The sequence below is a fragment of the Desarmillaria tabescens genome (assembly GCF_030435595.1).
Source record: "Desarmillaria tabescens strain CCBAS 213 chromosome Unknown EV420scaffold_10, whole genome shotgun sequence".
NCBI classification, from domain to species: Eukaryota; Fungi; Basidiomycota; class Agaricomycetes; order Agaricales; family Physalacriaceae; genus Desarmillaria; species Desarmillaria tabescens.
Window position 1 is genome coordinate 1,019,347 of NW_026848309.1, and position 20,202 is coordinate 1,039,548.

The window sequence follows — 20,202 nt, forward strand, 5'->3', positions numbered from 1 at the left end:
TTGGCTATTTCTTTTGGAACACAAGAGCTTGTTTCCTAGACCAGTCAGTTCATTAGCAGAATCACTAATGCACTAAAAGGCATACGACGATATTTTAACCTCTTAAGGCCACATCTGGGATCGCGGTGGCAGCGGACAAGCTTTTGTTTCTAAAGTGATCTACGAAATCTTCCTCTTACTGACAGTCATCGAGCTTGCGTAAATGAACGTACGTACCTTACAATTCCCGTGGTGCTCCGCCCTCGAGCGTTCTTTGAGCGCACCTTTTCCAGGACTTCCGCACTCAGTGTAGAAGTTCAGGCATCCATCAATCTCCGAAAGGCCCCTTCTATTGCTGGAATTTACTGTCAAACATACGGAGCCAGACAGACCATTCGGCCTTCATTGCTTGGCATGTCAGTATCCCGAGAGAAGCTTATTGGCTTATAGATATCGCACAGCCGGTGCATAATTTTGCGGTATGGAAGGATCTTTATGCAGAAAATGATCGCCCTTTGCATGGCAGTTCCTGCTAGTGTACTGCCTTTGTTGTTTGTCCTGGAAATTGACGGATCAATATTCAATACCTACAACTTCGCGTCCTCGGAGTCTTGGACGGTGTAGGAAGTTTTCAGAGTGCGCCTGAAATTTGGCTGTTTGATCACCTGCACGTTGCACGCGTGTAGAAATTCTCGTACCCTTTTATCTACCTTGCTCGAGTGTTCAGCTAAGTATACAGCTCCCGGATAAAATGGATTTTAATTATCCAGGTCCGTATCAGCTTCATATGGTTCCGGGTAGGGCGCGTCAAGTCCTCTTGGTACCTTCTTTATTTTCCCTTGAATTTCTGATGAGACAAAAAGAAAGCATATGGTTATTTTGTTGGTGAGAACACAACCCAGTACGTAAACAGTCAGACTACTCGAAAAACCACGAAGAAAATATTATGTCCTATTGGCACCATTTATATGTGCCTAATGAATTAATCAAACCTTGCAATATCCTGCGCTGTCGGTAATGTAGTCGATGGACCCGTCAGGCTGCGTCTGACCACCGAAATTATCGGCATCCTCAACACCGTGGCACTTGGTGAAAAGTGAGCACGTCAAGAGCGGGCTTCCGTTCTGTGGGGGCGATCAGGATCTGATAGTACTAGCATTGCATCAAATGTACCTTTCCGTTAACATCGTAGTAGGCTGTATTAAGCAAGTCAGGGAAAAAGAGATATACGGAAAAAGCAAGATTTACGATTAATGAAGTTGCATCCATCAACGCTGTTGCACATGTCTTTGCAGCCTAAACGGATCAGTGTGAGAAACGGTCAAGGAAAACGGGTTGTGAATTGGCATACCTTCGACGGTGTCAACCAGTCCGTAGGTCAAGTAGTCGTCGGCTTGGACAGCCCCGGTGTAGTTGTAGAACACCTGTTTGTAGCCATCGTTGGCAGGGGGGTTGTGGGGAGGATTGGGGCAAAGGAAACCAAGGTGCAGCAAGTCCAAGAGCCAGCAGATAAGCTATATAGACATATGTTAGAGTTTGTCCTTGGAAGCGTGCTTGTAAAACCTACGCTATCCTTCAACCAAGGCACGGAGATCTGCAGGTAGTCGGGGTGGTCGCCGTAGTACCATCCTGGCGAACAGCCTGACTTCCAGGGTGGGATTGGAGCACCATAGTTGTTGCCTTTGTTCAGACTGACACTGAGGTCTGATGAAACCTGAGCCGCTGTAGCGTTCAACGCCGCACTACGGACAGTGAGGGCGGTCGCAACGGTTACGAAGAGAGTAGAGAAGAAGCGCATTGTAGTAGATGAAGACCTTGGATGAAGCTCAAGATGCTGGGTGAAAAGTATCAATCCCCCTCCAATTTATAGAGACGCGTTCAGGTCCTGAGCAAGCGCATTTCTAAGGGTATATTATTATGCCGACATAGCCAGTACCTGAGCGTGGATCGTGGGGATCATGTCTGCCTTCCAGCGTAAGCAATTGCATGTAAGAACAGTCAGTTCCTTGATGGTCATAAGCGTTGGGAGTGCCTGAGCCGGTGAGTTCGAACTCAAACTCAGGCTCGAACATGTCATCCCGCAGAGACCGTGAAGTAAGCACGGCCAACAAGACCGACGCGGTGATAGAAGCACAAAAAGCTTTCATGGGAAGAAAACACCAGCACCTTTCCTCTGCGGAGCACAAAGAGGATAACTGTGATGGATCGCGTACCCACAAACGTGATCGAGAATCGAGGGCAAAGCGGCCATAAGTAGTTCAAGTTTAGCACCGGAACCTGGATCAAAATCTGTCAGCTTTTGACGCGTCCAGTAATACGCTTATACTCCGAATCATACGGCAAGTTCCATCATGATCCACTCAAAAGTCGAGGTCGCTCAGTAAACGGTCTAGTACAACGTCCGAGAGAAGACGCTAAATAGGCAGTGCGGTAATAATTTGCTAAAAAGCCATTCAAATGCAGAGGAAAACACGTCGGCAAGAAACTGGAGTCGTAAGATTTGGTCTCCGAGACTACTCCGAGACGTGAATGAACGGTCAGTGTGGCGGTGATGATAATTTTCACAACATACCCGCACTTGACTTCCGTTCCTCAGTGGTTTTGTCTCTCCGTGATGTCATCACCTAACTGCCAATCGAAAGATGTGCAGGCACCCGTCGGATGGCGTTGACAACTTGAACGGTCCCGCATGTTGGTCACGACTTTGTTGAGTAATTTCTAGGCCTCAGAATCGATGAGAAAGCATAGCCCAGGCAGTTTCGAATTTCATGTAAGTACTTGTGCGATAGAACTGAGCCGAGGATTCTACTCGAGCCATGTCCGGAGTGTTCTAAGAAGCTATTTTCACATCGAAAAAGACCGTCAATGAAGGACAAATATCGGCGCTTTGGAGACCATCGATTATCGATGAACCGTGAGGACTAGTACCTTGAGTGGATTCGTCCCTGTGCGCTAAGAGAAGGATGTCTTTGCCCGGTAGAGCTGTAAGTTGAAATTTTGCTTGATGGCTCCGCACTGAAGACAAATGGGAGCTCGGTTGGTGAAGATTACATGATATGGAATGCGTGCGGTATAATCCAATCGAGTGAAGTGTGTTGAAGGGCAAGTACTTGAGAGAGCGTGTGCCAATGTGAAGGCCGAAAGGACGGCGATAGGGGGCTTCAAGTCCCAAATGGATTGAACAGGCAACACAGCCACTATCCCGCGGTCTGCTCTTCATACACGACCGCCGAGAATCAACAATGGGAAGACATTCCTCCGCGCGCTCGCTCTCTCCCATTCGAAGGTACGATGAACGTGATAGGGAAACAGAGCGTTCTAATCGTGACAGAAAATCTGCGAGAACAGACGATCACGACGAACGAGATGAACGTCATAAACGTCGTCGCAGCCGGAGCCGGAGTAGAGAGAGGGACGATTCGTATCGGCGTCGGGATAGAGATGACAGCAGGGAGCGCAGAAAAAAGTAAGCCCCACCCATATCTTTGCCTTCTCTACTTACGTTCTGCAGGCGTAAACGGGACAAGTCAGAGGAGCGTAAGGCCAGGAAGGCCGAGAAGAAGCGCATCAAAGAGGAGGAGGAAGCTCGTCAAGTCGCTGAGCTCAGCGTTTACAGTGCAACCGATAACCCTTTCCACGACGTCAACTTAGGGCAACAGTTCCGATGGCATAAGAAGAACGAAAGGGATAAAAAGGCGGGCTTGACGTACGCCGAGTCACAGCGCCGTGATGCCATCCGCCGTCAGGAAGCCAAAGAAGAGCTGGAACGTCTGAACAGGAGAAGAGCTGAACGTGAGGCTGACCAGCGTCTCAGGGAGGAAGAGGAACTTCGTATGCAACGTCTTCAAGAATCTGCTCAGATGTCGGAATGGTTGTCGAAGGAGGGTGATTTCAGGCTGGAGCAGGAGAGAAAGCGGGCTACCATCAGGGTTCAAGAGAAGCGTGCCAAGGCCATCGACTTTCTCGCTCTGAACTTGAAGTATGTCAATCCACCTGCTGAAGAGGACGACGGTGGCGAAGAGGATGCTGGTTTGGAGATTGACTTGGATGAACCATATAATATTTTTGATGTAAGTAATGCATATATTGACTTAGCGTTGCCCTTACCTTTATCTAGAACCTTACCAATGAACAAGTGGAGGAGTTGCATGATGACATCGAACGATACTTGACGTTAGAGCAAGTCCCCGTTAACATTGAGTTCTGGACTGTGAGTATTCACATTTTCCGTTCCCAGACTGTATGTTGATGTGCACTTGAATTTAGAACATGATGGTTGTCTGTAAGGATCAGTTAGAAAGGATCAAAGCCAACGACCGAATGGGTATCGAGGCTGCCGCCGCTGTTGAGACTGACATCACCGCATTGCTGTCCGGAAAATCTTATGACGAACTCAGTTCTCTCCAACGGCAAATTCAAGACAAGTTAACGAGCGGCGAAACAGTCGACAACGATTACTGGGAAAATTTGCTGCGTAGGCTTCTCGTTTGGAAGGCAAAGGTGGAGTGTGTTTGTAGTACTTATTATTCGCTATTACTAAATTATATATAGGCAAAGCTGAAAAGTTTCCATGAAGTGGTCGTTCGTAACCGTCTTGAACAGCTTCGCAAGCGCCAGCGTGATGAAGCTCTTCAAGCTCAAGAAGAACTTCTTGCTGGCGTAGCGAAATCAGCTTCTTCTAAACCTTGGATCCCTAAAGATGTCGAAGCAGATGTCCCGGTTTCTGACGATGATGTCCGTGATATAGAGGAATATGACCGGGCAATGAGTCCACCATTGATTGACATCACAAAACTGTCAGTTGAAGACCGACAAATTGATATCCTAACAGAGCAAGAAGATCGTCGAGTTCTGGTAAGTCAATACGCCGTCAATGCTACCGCTTGAGTATGCTCACTGTGTCGTGTAGTTTGAACAGCGCAGGGCTGTTGCAGCTTCGAGATTCGTTGCCAAAGCCGTCCAGCAGAGGGTCGAAACTCAGGATGAGGAAGCACCCAGCGGTGCTGATCTCGCTTCGGAAGCGTTGTACAGGGCGGAGGCAGAGCGGGAGCTCGATGAAGAGGAAGAGTTGTTTAATCTTGAAGAGAACATTACCAATCCGACCAGCTATAACTGGGAAGACAAGTATCGCCCGCGCAAACCCAGGTATTTCAATCGGGTCCATACCGGCTACGAGTGGAACAAGTACAATCAGACTCACTATGAGTACGTGGACTTTTGCGTAGTTGTCTGATATACTGACACTCGTAATAGCACGGATAATCCACCTCCAAAAGTTGTCCAAGGCTACAAGGTATGCTGCCGTCCTGTCTTTCTTAGCTTGCATGAACATTGTCCCTTTAGTTCAACATCTTCTATCCTGACCTCATTGACAAATCGAAAGCGCCGACGTATAAGATTGTCAAGGAACCTGGAAATGAAGATACAGTTTTGCTGCATTTCACTGCCGGTCCGCCATACGAAGACATTGCTTTCAGAATCGTTAACAGGGAATGGGAATTTTCCCACAAACGGTAAGCCAATATCGCCGGGCGTGCTTTGTATTCAGCACTAACAACCTTACAGTGGTTTCCGAAGTAGCTTTGACCGGGGCTGTCTATCATTGTGGTTCAACTACAGGCGCAATGTAAGGATACAATGTTATTCTGACTTCCGTCGAAGCTTACTATGTTGCTTGATAGTTCTACCGCAAGTAGTACGAAGGGTATATAGCAATCTTTGTATAACATGTCTGCGGTTATTTAATAGTGGCCTCTTCATTCTACCGTCGCGCCGGGGTCGTCGCCCGAACCTTACAGAAATCTAAGGAATTTCGGCCACGTGATAGCGATCTATCATCGGTGGCTGTGATGTCAATGTAAGCTACCTCGGCGACACTCCCTCATATAGCTGTCTTTCTCATCTCCGCCACATTCATCTGAACGAATCTTTCAATTGTACAACGATACAGCATCCTACATCATGGATAATTCTAATCTGGCAGCCAAGATGGATGTCGATGAGGCTGCCATCGACGAAGGCCTGTACTCGCGTCAGCTGTATGCATCTCTCATTTCTGCTGTTTTGGACGTTGAACTGAGCGCTATCTAGATATGTGCTAGGCCACGAAGGTGAATTTAACCCAATTTGAGGTAATTTGTGCTAAACGATCTCCAGCAATGAAGAAGATGGCGGCATCAAACGTCCTCATCGTCGGCGTCCGGGGTCTAGGTGTCGAGATAGGTCGCGTTTTCCTCTGATCTGACCCTTTTCTTGAGATTGAGTCCATTTTCAGCCAAGGATGTCGTCCTAGCTGGTGTGAAATCTGTCACTATCTATGACCCAGAGCCCGTAACCATACAGGATTTGAGCTCCCAAGTATGTTCACGCTTTTCACGCCTTTTTCCATGCTGACAGTCATTCAAGTTCTTCTTGAGACAAGAAGATATTGGCAAGTCCCGCGCAGAAGCAACAGCTCCTCGATTGGCTGAGCTGAATGCGTATGTCCCCGTGCGAAACTTGGGTGGAAAGGCGGGTCAGGCAATCACTACAGACCTCATCCAGGGCTTCCAGGTGCGCTAGTCAGCTTTATATCCTTTGTAAATTCTCAAATCTGTCAGGTCGTCGTCTTATGTGGAGTCCCACTCGCCAAACAGCTTGAAATCAACGATTGGACACACAAGAACGGCATCTCCTTCATATCTGCTGAAATACGCGGGCTGTTCGGGTGCGTCACTATCTCTCTGGAATTTTTCCGTCCTTACTCTACATAGTTCTGTATTCAACGACTTTGGAAACAAGTTTACGTGCGTAGATCCTACAGGCGAACAACCGCTGAGCGGTATGATCGTGTCTGTCGACCAGGTGCGTAATTAGTCATCGGCTAAGTAAAAGGCAGACATTGATTGGGCTATAGGATAGTGAAGGTCTTGTCACCTGCTTGGATGAGACTCGGCATGGCCTTGAGGATGGCGACTTTGTTACGTTCACCGAAGTCCAAGGAATGACGGAACTTAACGGCTGTGAACCCCGTAAAATTTCTGTGAAGGGACCATACACGTTCACTATCGGTGATACCTCCAATCTTGGACCTTACAAGACCGGCGGTATCTTCACTCAAGTCAAGATGCCCAAAATCATCGTATTTGTTCGTGCCTTCATCGTCTACTTCTCGTGATATCAACTCATCGATGCCGTTTAGAAATCCCTTCGGGAGTCCCTGCAGTCGCCGGAATTCTTCATGACGGATTTTGCCAAGTTTGATAGACCAGCGACTCTCCACGCTGGATTCCAAGCTCTATCTGAATTCCTAAACACCCATCAACGACTCCCTCGTCCTAGGAATCCTGCCGATGCTCAAGAGGTCCTTAGTCTTGCTAAGAAACTCAATCCAGACATCGACGAGAAGGTTATAACCGAGCTGTCTTATCAAGCTACTGGCGACTTGTCACCCATGGTAGCAGTCATCGGTGGCTTTGTGGCCCAGGAAGTACTCAAGGCATGTTCGGCCAAGTTCCATCCCATGGTTCAACACCTGTACTTCGATTCTCTTGAGTCCCTGCCTTCCGTGATTCCTTCTGAGGAGGATTGCCAACCTATTGGGTCACGATACGATGGTCAAATCGCTGTTTTCGGGAAGACCTTCCAACACAAAATTTCCAACCATCGTCAATTCCTTGTAGGGTCTGGTGCTATTGGCTGTGAAATGCTGAAGAACTGGAGTATGATGGGGTTGGCCACCGGTCCCGAGGGTGCTATTCGAGTGACTGACCTCGATACCATTGAGAAGAGCAACTTGAATCGACAGTTCTTGTTCAGGCCGAAAGACATCGGCAAATTCAAGGCTGAAGTGGCAGCGGCTGCGGTTGCTGATATGAACCCTGATTTGAAGGGTGTAATCGTCACCAGCCAAGAGGCCGTAGGCCCAGCGTCGGAAAGTCAGACCTCCCTTTTTACCTCATTTACAGTAAAAGGATGCTCATTGATCTGTAGATATTTATGGTGACGAGTTCTTCAGCTCTATCGATGGTGTCACCAATGCACTCGATAATGTGAAAGCTCGTCAGTCAGATCTCTATTGTCTAATGCTTGGCTGATGTTATTTTCAAGGGTTGTACATGGATCAGCGATGTGTGTTCTATGAGAAGCCGTTGCTTGAATCCGGTACTCTGGGAACGAAGGGAAACACCCAAGTTGTCATTCCTCATCTGACTGAGTCCTACGCGTCTTCTCAGGACCCACCGGAGAAGGAAACGCCCTCTTGTACAGTCAAGAACTTCCCGAACGCCATACAGCACACCATTGAGGTACGCGTAATCACCGATGCGCTTCTTTTGATGCTAACAGTAGCACAGTGGAGTCGACAACAATTTGACGTCCTCTTTGTCAAGCCTGCGCAGGCTGTCAATGCTTACCTCTCCGAGCCCAACTATCTTGAAAGCACGCTCAAATACTCCGGGCAGCATAAGGAGCAAATTGAACAGCTGGTCTCTTATCTTGTTACTGACAAACCCCTAACGTTTGAGGAGTGCATCGTCTGGGCAAGACTCCAGTTCGAAGAGAAATATAACAATGACATCCGGCAATTGTTGTTCAGCTTGCCCAAAGATGCAACTACCAGCACCGGCCAACCGTTTTGGAGCGGCCCCAAGCGTGCTCCTGATCCGCTCACCTTCAACTCTAGTGACGTGAGTACGACTCAGCATTTTAACGGACGTTACTTAATGTTGTACAGCCGCTTCATCTTCAATTTATCATAGCCGCCGCCAACCTTCACGCCTTCAATTATGGGTTGCGCGGAGAGACCGACGAGGCCGTCTATCGTAAAGTCGCTGACTCTGTAATTGTACCGGAATTCACACCACGTAGTGGCGTGAAGGTTCAGATCAATGACAATGATCCCGTTCCACAAAGTGGCGGTGAAGATGACGGAGGTGAGTCTATCTATTTGCTCTTGCTCGATAGAAGCTCATCAATACTGCCTTCAGACGATGGCGACTTCATAACCAAGCTCCCTGCACCATCTTCTCTTGCTGGATACCGATTGAATCCTGTTGAATTCGAGAAGGATGATGACACCAACCACCACATCGATTTTATCACTGCTGCGTCGAATTTGCGTGCGACGAATTACAGCATAAGCCCAGCCGATCGCCACACAACCAAACAAATTGCTGGTAAGATCATACCAGCCATTGCGACAACCACGGCTCTCGTCACGGGCCTGGTGTGTCTCGAGTTGTATAAGGTACGTTCTTATAATAGCGTGTTGTCCCTTTCCTTATCAGTGTTCGGAAGATTATCGATGGGAAGAATAAATTAGAAGATTACAAGAACGGCTTCGTTAACCTTGCGTTGCCATTCTTCGGTTTCTCGGAACCAATTGCTGCGGCGAAGAACAAGTACGGCTCTACAGAATGGACGCTTTGGGACAGGTTCGAATTCAAGAATGATCCTACACTGCAAGAGATCGTGGCGTGGTTCAACGAGACGCATAAACTCGACGTCGGTATGGTCAGTCAAGGCGTGAGCATGTTGTGGAGCTCTTTCATGTTGAAGCCGAAGGTTTGTCTTTTGATTGCATCCAGTTCACCTGCATTGACTTGGATATGTACGAACAGCAAAGCAAGGAGCGGCTTGAAATGAAATTCAGCAAGCTCGTGGAAACTGTCAGCAAAAAGCCGATCCCTCATCATGTCAAACATTTGCTTGTAGAAGTGCTTGTCATGGATGAAGAAGGGGAAGATGTCGAGGTATGTTTGCTTTGCTAAGATGACTGCAGTGTAGCTCATCCACTGTAACAGGTACCGTTCATCGTTGTTCGTATCTAAGTTTACGTCGTGAAGAAAGAAACGTGTAATAGTTTGTTGTAATACTGAAGCCTTCTGTCGAGCTACGTAGAATAATTTTATGTTGACCATCTACTCGATATGAGTGATGTCCAACCTCAAGAACAAGGAATAACGCAGCGTACGCCCCTTATCGAGACTTTCTCGCCTTTCGATGGGCCGCGGCATCGCGGAGATGCTATAAAGGACGTCAGTAGTATTAGGAGACCATCGTGTCTTAGGCAAAGCGTTTGCATTTCGTACCTGTGCTAAGGCTTGAGAGTCACCGAATGATTCGTTGCACTTCTCACAGAGCTTATGTCGCAAAGCCCGACAATGATCGCGAAAGCCCAATGAAGAGAATAGACGATCGGTCCCGCACGCATTACACTGAATCTCAAAATCTTCATCCGAAGAACTATCAGTGGACGTGTCAGCATCGTCGGCATGCACCGCTGCATTCGCTAAGTGCTTCATGGGTATCAGCAAATGAAAGAAAAATATATAAACAAGAAAAAATACTTACTTGGTCGAGAGCATCTTTGTCAATGAATGCTCTCTTACAATCAGCACAAAATCCATGGCCTTTTCGACGACAGTGATCGCGGAACAGCTTAAGGGATGAAAACTCGGCATCGCATACGTCGCATTCGTAGGACTCGTTGCCGTAACCAGAATCATCGCGATGTACCTTGGCGTTCTGGACATGCTAATTATTCATTGAGTAAGTGAATCGATTTTCTATTGCAAATGTTCCACGTACTTGTAACCGTGCTTCTTCGTCAACGAAGGATCTGGTACACTTGCCACAGTATGCATGGCCCTTTCGGCAACAGTGGCTACGAAAGTTCTGAATGGTGTACTCTTGGGTTCCGCAGACATCGCATTCGTATAATGGTTGGCCGCCCTCCGAACTTTCGTCGTTGTCTGAATTAGAAACGTAGCGACCGCTCGAAGGACGCTTTAGTACGTTAACGTTGTCAGGGTACGGTGGGATGGAAGATCATATCAATCACTTACCCGTTGGTTCATTTGCATGGAAACAATTTGAACAGGATCGATCACTGCGACTTGTCGGCCTGTGCTGTCCACTACCCTTAGTACTTGTCCTGGGAGATTAGGCATAGCGCAATCGCCCAAATCAGCTTCCTCTACGTCCCTGGATTGAATAGGTAGGTCCTTCGTAGCACCTCTACCTTGAACTATTGTACTACGTAGAATCAGAATATCTTTCATCCGCCGATGCTGGATGCAATCAGCCTAACTTACATTAAACCCATCATAGCAGCCAAAATTCCAAAGACAGTTACATGAATCGGATTACTTCGATAAGCACCGAGGACAGCAACAGCTGAAAAGCAGAAAAGCAAAAATTGCAACAGATATTGCGTTCGATAATGTCGATAGATCTGATTGAGACTCCAGGAGGCGGTAGACATCTCGACGGTGGACTATGGACGAGAGAACTCAGGGGGCTTTAAATGCATCAAGACGATACTGTGAAGCTACTCTAGGTCTTCCTTATCGAAGGTCACATGGAGACATTAGCTTCTGAAGAACTCGATGGAACCAGAATAACCACGTCCCGGATGGTATACGATCCCGGAGCTGGGGGCTGGCAAAGTGCATGACAGCAGGAGTAGCCTACTAGTAGGACAAGCCGTTGGAGTTGCTGTCATCTGACATTCAGAAACCAAAGTTCAACATGGCTCGGCAATTTGCGGGAATATCTAGTTTTCCTTTTCCACTGCGGATTTTCATCGTGAGAGTACTTGAAGATTATATACTTACAGTTATTTACCGGTCATTGCAACACCATGGTTCAATGAAACATTTAGCCTCTTGCTCTCCCTCTGTTCATCCTTCATCGTCAACTTGTATTACATTGCTAATGTGTATTGTATCTTCATGTTCTGCAGTGATTCTTTATATGTGATGCGAATAATATTCCGAGAAATTGAGGCTTCTGTTCTAAAAATATCTATTTTCTCACGAACTCAAAATCTGTCCCAGCAACGTGTGTCCTCCATCTCATTGTAATCACCCACAAAGGCCTCAACAATGTTGATGACCTTCTGAAGAACCTGTATGACAAGTTTGAGACCAGACAGCCATTATCTGAGGAGTCTAGGGCATAAATAAAAGTGCAGTTCTGTCAAGCCATTGCCTTTGATGGACAGTCTGACAGTCCAATGTGCCTATTATTTCCCCGTTGCCTCCGAATTTTATTTTTCCTCTTGCTCAATTTTTTACTATGCCTGGACGTGCTAAATCAAACTCAAAAAAGTGCCAGATTGCTCGCAAATGCCATGACCAGCTAATGGAAAAGGCAGTCATTGCTTACAAGAACGAGCTTGCCAAATTACCCGGTGCTCCTCGGAAAGGTGCAAGAAAAATCTGCAAAGATTTCGAGGCTGTATATCAGAGGGAGACTGGAAAGGAGATCTCACTTTCTTATAGCACTCTTATCCGCCTAGCCAATGGTGGCAAAACGAAGGCACAATCAAACGCAATGAAGAGCCATCTTTTCCCTGCCGAGGCCAACAATATTGTTGATTTTGTTCTGGCTGTAGCCTCCGAAGGCTTCCCTCTCAGCCACCGACGTCTAAAGGAACACATCAATGAAGTATTACAAGCACGACTTGGTCCTGAATTTCCCGGTGTTGGAAAACAGTTCACACAACGCTTTGTAGAGAAGCATTCCGACCGCTTGAAGACGGCATGGTCAACGCCACTCGAAAATAAACGGGGCCGTGCCGTGAACCATACAAACAATGATGCATGGTTTGAATTGCTGGGAGAGGTGTTGAAAGGTGTTGACGAGGACTGCATATATGCAGTTGACGAGATTGGCATTCAGCCATCAGGCGGACAGAGAGAGAGGGTGATTGGTGGACAGAAAGGCGGACGTCAATATCAGCAGCGTGATGGTAGTCGCGAGAACACCACCGTTCTTGTAACTATTTGTGCTGATGGCACTTCGACCGCACCGGCTGTAATCTTCAAGGGACAGGCATACCAAGTCAAATGGCAGCAGGACAATCCCGCCAACGCATCGTGAGTACAAATGAATACATGTTCCTCCTACATATATTAATAGCATTGATAGTCTGGGCTACTCTAAAAAAGGCTGGACCGACAGAGAAATTGGCGTCGAATGGATCAAGGATTTTGATCGCCAAACGTCGAGGAAAGCAAATGGCCGTCGCCGCCTCTTACTAGTTGATGGACACAATAGTCATTACACCAGGGGGTTTCTGCAATATGCACGCACTCACAATATCCGTGTCCTTTGCTACCCATCTCACACGACGCACGTATACCAAGGGCTCGATGTGGTCATATTCAGTCCACTGAAGCTATACTGGAGTGACGAAAGGGATACCTGGGAAAGGGAGAGAGGGGAGAAGGTTGATAAGAGGAACTTTCTGACAGTTTACGGAAAAGCTCACCTCCGTGCTCTCACACCCGTGAATATCAAGGCGGCATTCAGAAAGACAGGCGTATGTCCATTCAACCCGAACATTCTTCCTGAAGAGTCCTTTGCTCCGAGCCGAACCACGTCTTGCGAAAGTCACCTCCCAGTTCCACCTGCCACACCGGTACGCACTGTTGCGAAGCTGCTGCAAAAATTAAGCATCAAGGAAAGCGTTGAAGAGGCTGAAGAACCCACTGGTGCCATCGATCATGATACAACTCAAGAATCTCTGCCGGCTTCCTTCGATGAGACATTGAAAGAGCTAAACGAAACGTCACTTGCATACCTCATCTCCAATGACATTCCACCCCCAAACTCGCCACTCGATCTCCGAGCTCGTTCTCTTATCGCAACGTCACACTGTCTTGATGGTGTTCATCCACAAACCGCGACAGAGCTAGAGCTCCTGGCTTCACTACGAGAGGTCCAGGCTGAAGCAGAGGCATTGCGACAGCGCCTGGTGTCCATGCAGGCAGCTAACGTGCTAAATGAGATGTACTGCAAAGTGCTGAGGACCCATCTGGCAAATTACGATAAGAAGAAGCAACAGGCGAAGAAATCTGGAATGCTAGTGGGGGATGGACTGCCACGGTTGTTGTCAAGTGACGTGTTCTATGAGCTTGTTTGCGACCATGAAGAGAGGCAGAGGGTGGCGGAGCAAGAGAAGCGAGCTCGTAAAGCTGCTAGGGAAGCTAGATCTGAAGCTCTAGAGGTCTGGAAAAAGCAGGATGAAAAGAGAAAGCAAGCAAACAAGACGAAAACAGCACTTTACCAGACAGCATTGAAGAGATGGCAGGAGCAGAAGGCAGAGGCAAGGTCCAGGGGGGAAAAGTTCACATTAAAGAGACCTGTGAGGGGCCCACTAGCTGGTCCTATACCCAAGCCAGCAGCTACGGCAGTGGAGGATGACAACGACGACGGAGAAGGGGGATCTGATAGCGATCAGAGCGACTCCGAGTAGCTGACCAATGATGCCTGGGTACGCGGGCCGGACCGTTTCAATGACTCAAAATGGTCCAGAATACCCACGCCACAATAATGCTGCGAAAACGGACTTGTACCTGCACCTTCGAGCATCCTTTCTTTACTGTATCTTGTTGTTGCATAGCATTACATATTTCTACATTCAAATATAGCCATAATTCCAAACCAATTGGAACTTACAGCGAATATTCAATTTTGCTGTTTCATTGACCGGTAAATAACTGTACATCATGTCTAAATGCATCAGAAGGCAGTACCGGCACGTAAATGACAGACATACCCTTCGGCACGCGTAAGTCGCCATACAACTCTAGTAGCTGTCACAATGATCTTTCAACGCTGCACGCAGAACGTGTCCTCCTCGCCTCGTCCACCTGCGATTGAGAATAAAACGGTGTGCTTTGTTTGCTATCAGGTACTAACAAAAAAATTGAGTTCCCGATAGAGCCCTTTAGATGTAGCTGTTAATTCTCCGGACGTGGCGTTGCCTTCACAACCCCAGCCAGGGCCAGATTTTCCGGTAAGTAATGTCGCCTCCTACACAAATACATGCTTTCTGAAATTCCAATCAGCGTCAAAGTGTAGAAAGCTGTGATTCAACAGATCAGGATGTTTTCTTATGTCCCGATCGTCTAAAACTTTACGCGAGGACAGCTCATCTATATGATAAAACGCGCTTCGAACTCTGGCACAGACGGTTGGACCTACAGCTTCTCTTTGTATGCTCAGTCTTTAGATAGACCTTGAATCTGTCTCACCATTCGATTTTACCTTACAGGCTGGGATATTCTCCGCAATTATTTTACCTTTGATTGCAGAGACCTATCCTTTCCTGTCCGAGCCTGGCCCACCCGCATATGCAATACGCATCAACGCTTTTCTTTCGATCTCTTTGGTAATCAGCGTAATGACTGCAGTGTTCTCTTTGCACTGCAAGCAGTGGATGGACGGATATGATGTAAGTGAAAATCCATACCTTTTACCCGCTCTACCAACCAGAGGTAACATCCTTTATAGGTCGACCTTCTTCCTCGCTCCGAAGCCTCCGATGACATTAAAACTTTGGCTCACGCTTGCAGAATACATCAGTATGTGAGTATTTTGTACAACCAATAATATTCCGCAAAATCTTACTGTCATGATTATTCAGCGCTTTCAAGCCCTTGCACGGTATCATTTTCCGTCCATTGTCGGTTTGGGAGCTATGTTCATCTATATCTCCATTGCCTTTTTTTCTGTGGCTTTGGTCGACTTTTTCTGGCATCTGTACAGTCCCATTGGGATCATGCTTGCTGGCCTCATCGGGATGACGATCTCGTTGCATATCCTCACGAGTCTCCAGCCCTGCATCTCATCGGACTCACCTTTCAAGTCACCATTATCCTATCTCCTGGTGAACCTTTGGCTCGGGGCCCTCGATGGCCAACTGGCAACGAACGGGAGATCCGAGCGTCGGGAAAACATGGACGTGGAAGGCATGAAGCATCGTTTGGATGATGCGATAGCTCGCTGGTCGACTTCTGACGCTCTAAAGCGTCCCATGGGATATCCGTAAATGCTTTCTTTTGGTACAAATGGCCGAGGTAGCTCCGAGCCGAAGTTTACAATCTAATATGTACATCTATTGGCTATTGGTAAAGGATGTCATTTTTGACGGCATCCAAGGTGGAGTACAGCGGATAGACCACGAAAGGTTCACTATATTCATTTGTGATGAATGTCTTGTATACATAATGTATGTGCTGATAACGATATGGATCTGTTCTATAAGTGTCAACGATTAAATAAAACTTACTGTAGGCCTCTACCAATAAAATTAATCCTCGATGTGATGGTATAGAATAACCGAAAGCAGAACAAAGCAATAAATCAATCCTTAAGCGAGTGTCAATCATCCCAACTTAACACGAGTGCACCGATATCCGGTATCGTGAAGGTGCTGGGCTCACCCTGACTGGAGTCAGGCGACTGTCAAAATACTCAATCAGCTGTCATTTATAGATAGTCAGAAACACCAACCTCCGGTCCTATTGTGTCACTTCCAACCTGCAGTCCATCTACACCCACCCCTGAGGTATCCGGGGCATGCCGTCCCTTCCTCCCTCTACTCGTTGTAGCAGTAGCTCCGTAGTCCTTGATCAGCCGTACGTTGAGTATGGGAGTTCGCCTGTACTCGTCCATCCTTTCAATTGAAGATGTGCGACGACCGGAAGGAGATGATGTACGTGAGCCACTATGGCTCTGGCTATGAGAATAATTCCGTGACGAAGACATTGTCAGGGCAGGTATCCTGTAGTGGGAGTTGGAACGCGACAATGAGGATTGTGGCAAAGGTTGATTGTGAAGGTTGAAAGGGATTTGAGAGTTTACGTTTACCATTTTACTACACAGTCATAAGTATAGTATCTCTGCATACAAACAGAGACTTACCCCTCCTTTGAACGTACAATGGTTCCAAGCCTATCCTGCAATTTTTGGTGATCTATAACGATGACGCTGGGAATTGTTGGTCTGCAAGACGCCGTCAAAAACGAAGGATAAAAGCATTCAAGTTTGTGCTCACGATAAGGGGTCGGTAGACGGAAGTATGAGACGGGCTTCTTCGTCGTTGGGTACGATCTGGGTACGTATTAGCCTCAGCCTTTGACAACGAGGTTGATGATTGTAGTAAACATACATGACCTTTCGAGCGTTTCCGCCAGCAACAGGAGAAAATCGCAGTGAAGAAAGCAGCCATCGCATAAACAGGCGACCGTAAAGGAGCAAAGACAAGAAACGAAAGAAGGAAAATTGCCGTGACGTGACAAATGAAATCTTCTCTTGTTCGCATTTCCTGTTATGGCATTCACCGCTTTCTAATTGGTAATTGCCAGTTCAATATCCAAACTCTTAATTTCTAATGACGATAAGTTGGCGATAAGAGTCCAAGACGCATTGGTAATATTCGGGATGCTATAACATTCAAGTATCGCACAGGTGGCTATCCATTAACATAAGTCACTCGATTCCTATAGGGAATACGAATACACCTGTAGAATCGTACTGGTCTTTCATCGCGACAAGCTTCGGGTAGTGAGATTTGTAGTAGAGGTGCTGCCCTGCATTCTAGAACATCAGGAGCAGGAATCATATGGGTCTAATCCACGCACAATCTTTAAGACGGTCATCAGGATAATTGACATATGCTCCATAATCCCACCCAGGATGCATGGCGGTCGTGATGTTACTGACGAGGTCTATGTAGAGGTCAATCAGGAGTGACCATATGGGCAGTCGCGTATTACGAGAGGCTTACAATCCAAGAAAGTGAAGCCATCATCAGGATAAGGTGGCGTATTGTTGAAAGTGGCTGCATAGAATTGTATCGTAAACAGTGCACTTCGTGTCGCGAATGACGTTGAATCGACGGGGACCGCATTGATGGCTGAGTTTCCGCCCCCATATAACTCGGCTTGCATGAACCAACTCTAATAATACATCAAACAATATAGTACAACTAGAATAAACCTTACTGTATCAGAAGCATACCCGGCGTATGCTAAATATTTCATGAAGGCTTCAGATGCTTCGTAAGTCATCGGGTCGTCCTGTGGAGTCATCAATGATTTGGCATAGAATGTGTTGGTTCCGTCAGGGCCTGCGGTATGCGTGTCAAGAACACCACCACCCAGATCCTCTAGCGCACTGATCCACGTTCCATTACCCGTATATCTTATATTAGACGGAGGCGGCATGACTGCTAGGAATGGCGCCAACGTGCTATTCAGCGCTGCCTCAGATTCGCCAAAGAACCCGCCAGTGATCGCAAAAGTGACATTTCCCGCCTCACCACCTTTTGTAAGAACGACTTCCGCACCAAGTTCAGCTGGGATGTCAGTCATAGCATATTCCTGAAACTTGATGAGGGAGGCTGCGGCACCCTCATACTTCATTTGCCAATTATAACTAAAGATGAGCGCGTACGAAGGTGCTGGTGACGTGAACATTTTCATAGAAGTGATGATACCAAATGAGCTCGCGGCGCCTCGCAAAGCCTTGAATCATTGCATATCAGTGGAGTAACGTACCATACTTAAGTCCGTCACATACCCAGAAAAGGTCTGGATTGACATCATTTGATGCAGAGGTGATAGTTCCGTTGGCCAAAACAACTGTCATCGACACAATCGTGTCCATTATCAGACCCCACATGCGGGACGCAAATCCGAAGCCACCTCCAGCTATCCAAGGGCGTCAAACGTTAATTATTCATACACTAATGGAAACGAACCAGCATGTCCACCAATTCCAACATATGGACAACTTCCATGAGGAAGACCTCTTCCTACATCGTTCAAAGCGAGTGCTACGTCTCCCAGCCTTACACCAGATTCGATTGCGGCGATTCCTGTATGCTCATCGTAATGCAAGGCTGTCAAATTGCTCATATCGATGACGAGGGCGCCATTTTCGCCTCCAAGCCCATTGGCAATGTAACTATGCTGGAAAAGCGGTCGGCGATCAGATTGATAGCCATAGTTGTGATTACAACAAAAAGTACCCCGCCACCCCTGGCCACAACTCGAAGTCTTTCAGAATATCCAAGACGGACTACAGTTGAAACCTCGTGAACTGTCGAGGGATATACCACAGCAGCAGGAGAGAAATCGTATCTCAGGTTGACTTACGAAATGAGCAGTTAGCGTAAGGATAGAAGAGAAGAACCGTGCGAATATAGATGCTTACATGGTTTGCTTGCTATCTCGTATGCAGAACTCCCAGGAAAGACGGCAGTGATACCAGCATCATTCAAGTCATGTTCCAACTTGGAAGCGCTCTGACAGAGGACCAAGGTAGCAAAGAAAGCGAGAATCAAGCTAGCAGCATAGGCCATGGAGGTTTATATAGGCCGCTGTTGCAGGTAAGTTTTACCCGGGCGCTCCTACCACTTGTTTAAATAGAGAAAGCTCATCCCATGTGCTTGGTCCAGGTGACAAGGTGTACAGATATCGTAGCTTCTCTTCTTCTAGAGCCAGAAGACTTAATCCACGGAACATCGTCAGCATGTGTTCGCTGTCAAGAGATTCAACAAAACCGGCAAGGGGGACCGTGAGTTAGTGCCTGGTGCATAGCCACTTCCAGGAACAATGCTCTCCGATCGAGGAGATTGGTTGAAGAAAATAGATACGAAAGCTGACGTGGACCAGTACTAAGTACGGTTACGCACGGAAGTAAGGGGGTTTATCACATCGTTACTTATATGCGAAATGTTAAGATATGTTACTTCACAGTGCCACTTTCTCAAGGCGTTTAAAGTGAAGGTGTGTCGAAGTGTCCGCTTCATAGATTTTGGACCATACCTCGGCCCATCGCTACTTGTAGCTTCGAGTCCACCCAACGTCCCTGATTTCGGTTTCTTCGTAGAACGTTAAAATCAGTCGTCGCACAATTTGTTATATGGGGAGATGGTAGCAACATGCTACTGTACCCCGTAAACACATTGGCATAACTACTTACTTACCTACGTACGTACGGTATGTACGGTGAGATAAAGACGGAAGAAGGAATGTAGGGGGGGAAGTATCCTACGACGATGCGGCAGATAGAAGGGAAATGGTAACAGATGAAGCTTCGGGAGGGAAAGGAGAATAGATGTTTTATGGGTTTTATGCGAGAGACCATCGGTCGTATGCGTAAAAATGTCTTGCATCCGGAGACAAAAAGACACCACGTATGTAACAAGAGGGAAAACGTACATCGAGAAAAGCATATGATGCGACGTGGAAGCGTGGATTAGGTAGATGTGAACGTTACAAAGAGGGGGAAGAGTAAAATATGTCATGGCAAGGAGAAGAAACGCAGTAAGAGCAAAAAACCGCGACAGTAAGTACTACACCATAAAAAAGTCTCGTGTAGTCCCCTGCAACGAGGAATGGCATGCTACCCAACCTCTCCGGATATCCAGAAAAGATGTGG

General features: G+C 47.1%; 7 protein-coding genes across 7 annotated transcripts; 3 read left to right on the forward strand and 4 right to left on the reverse strand.

Annotated features, from left to right (window-relative positions):
• Positions 1–916: 916 nt before the first annotated feature.
• On the reverse strand, positions 917–1,913 carry EV420DRAFT_138145 (uncharacterized protein). The gene is made up of 5 exons (XM_060468986.1): positions 1,547–1,913; positions 1,331–1,493; positions 1,228–1,275; positions 1,153–1,175; positions 917–1,103 (listed from the first exon to the last, which is right to left on the reverse strand). The coding sequence occupies exons 1-5, from the start codon at positions 1,775–1,777 to the stop codon at positions 966–968; spliced, it is 603 nt and encodes a 200-aa protein (XP_060333697.1). The 5' UTR covers positions 1,778–1,913; the 3' UTR covers positions 917–965.
• A 1,273-nt stretch (positions 1,914–3,186) lies between these two features.
• On the forward strand, positions 3,187–5,750 carry EV420DRAFT_1528066 (mid region of cactin-domain-containing protein). Its single transcript, XM_060472489.1, has 10 exons — positions 3,187–3,445; positions 3,491–4,049; positions 4,097–4,189; positions 4,246–4,479; positions 4,531–4,833; positions 4,889–5,184; positions 5,233–5,272; positions 5,323–5,492; positions 5,545–5,605; positions 5,661–5,750. Exons 1-10 carry the CDS (start codon positions 3,222–3,224, stop codon positions 5,673–5,675), a joined length of 1,995 nt encoding a protein of 664 aa, XP_060333698.1. The 5' UTR covers positions 3,187–3,221; the 3' UTR covers positions 5,676–5,750.
• Positions 5,751–5,843: 93 nt separating this feature from the next.
• On the forward strand, positions 5,844–9,921 carry EV420DRAFT_138344 (ubiquitin activating enzyme). Its single transcript, XM_060468987.1, has 17 exons — positions 5,844–6,017; positions 6,070–6,089; positions 6,136–6,201; positions 6,254–6,336; positions 6,385–6,531; positions 6,579–6,685; positions 6,732–6,822; positions 6,875–7,105; positions 7,160–7,895; positions 7,951–8,019; positions 8,068–8,264; positions 8,313–8,645; positions 8,693–8,891; positions 8,946–9,205; positions 9,256–9,522; positions 9,579–9,710; positions 9,762–9,921. Exons 1-17 carry the CDS (start codon positions 5,941–5,943, stop codon positions 9,786–9,788), a joined length of 3,042 nt encoding a protein of 1,013 aa, XP_060333699.1. The 5' UTR covers positions 5,844–5,940; the 3' UTR covers positions 9,789–9,921.
• A 15-nt stretch (positions 9,922–9,936) lies between these two features.
• On the reverse strand, positions 9,937–11,224 carry EV420DRAFT_1640259 (uncharacterized protein; the record flags this gene model as incomplete). Its single annotated transcript, XM_060477082.1, has 6 exons — positions 9,937–9,984; positions 10,050–10,256; positions 10,312–10,494; positions 10,549–10,746; positions 10,806–10,995; positions 11,055–11,224. The coding sequence occupies 6 exons, from the start codon at positions 11,222–11,224 to the stop codon at positions 9,937–9,939; spliced, it is 996 nt and encodes a 331-aa protein (XP_060333700.1).
• A 3,348-nt stretch (positions 11,225–14,572) lies between these two features.
• On the forward strand, positions 14,573–16,022 carry EV420DRAFT_1665647 (uncharacterized protein; the record flags this gene model as incomplete). The annotated part of the gene is made up of 6 exons (XM_060478976.1): positions 14,573–14,641; positions 14,693–14,767; positions 14,820–14,966; positions 15,026–15,205; positions 15,265–15,339; positions 15,398–16,022. 6 exons carry the CDS (start codon positions 14,573–14,575, stop codon positions 15,800–15,802), a joined length of 951 nt encoding a protein of 316 aa, XP_060333701.1. The 3' UTR covers positions 15,803–16,022.
• Positions 16,023–16,134: 112 nt separating this feature from the next.
• On the reverse strand, positions 16,135–16,984 carry EV420DRAFT_1640262 (uncharacterized protein; the record flags this gene model as incomplete). Its single annotated transcript, XM_060477083.1, has 5 exons — positions 16,135–16,215; positions 16,267–16,630; positions 16,678–16,758; positions 16,811–16,866; positions 16,925–16,984. The coding sequence occupies 5 exons, from the start codon at positions 16,982–16,984 to the stop codon at positions 16,135–16,137; spliced, it is 642 nt and encodes a 213-aa protein (XP_060333702.1).
• Positions 16,985–17,160: 176 nt separating this feature from the next.
• Positions 17,161–19,433, reverse strand: EV420DRAFT_138400 (glucooligosaccharide oxidase). Its single transcript, XM_060468988.1, has 8 exons — positions 18,973–19,433; positions 18,788–18,909; positions 18,518–18,728; positions 18,337–18,467; positions 17,760–18,281; positions 17,543–17,714; positions 17,397–17,483; positions 17,161–17,345 (listed from the first exon to the last, which is right to left on the reverse strand). Exons 1-8 carry the CDS (start codon positions 19,118–19,120, stop codon positions 17,245–17,247), a joined length of 1,494 nt encoding a protein of 497 aa, XP_060333703.1. The 5' UTR covers positions 19,121–19,433; the 3' UTR covers positions 17,161–17,244.
• Between the last annotated feature and the right edge of the window lie 769 nt (positions 19,434–20,202).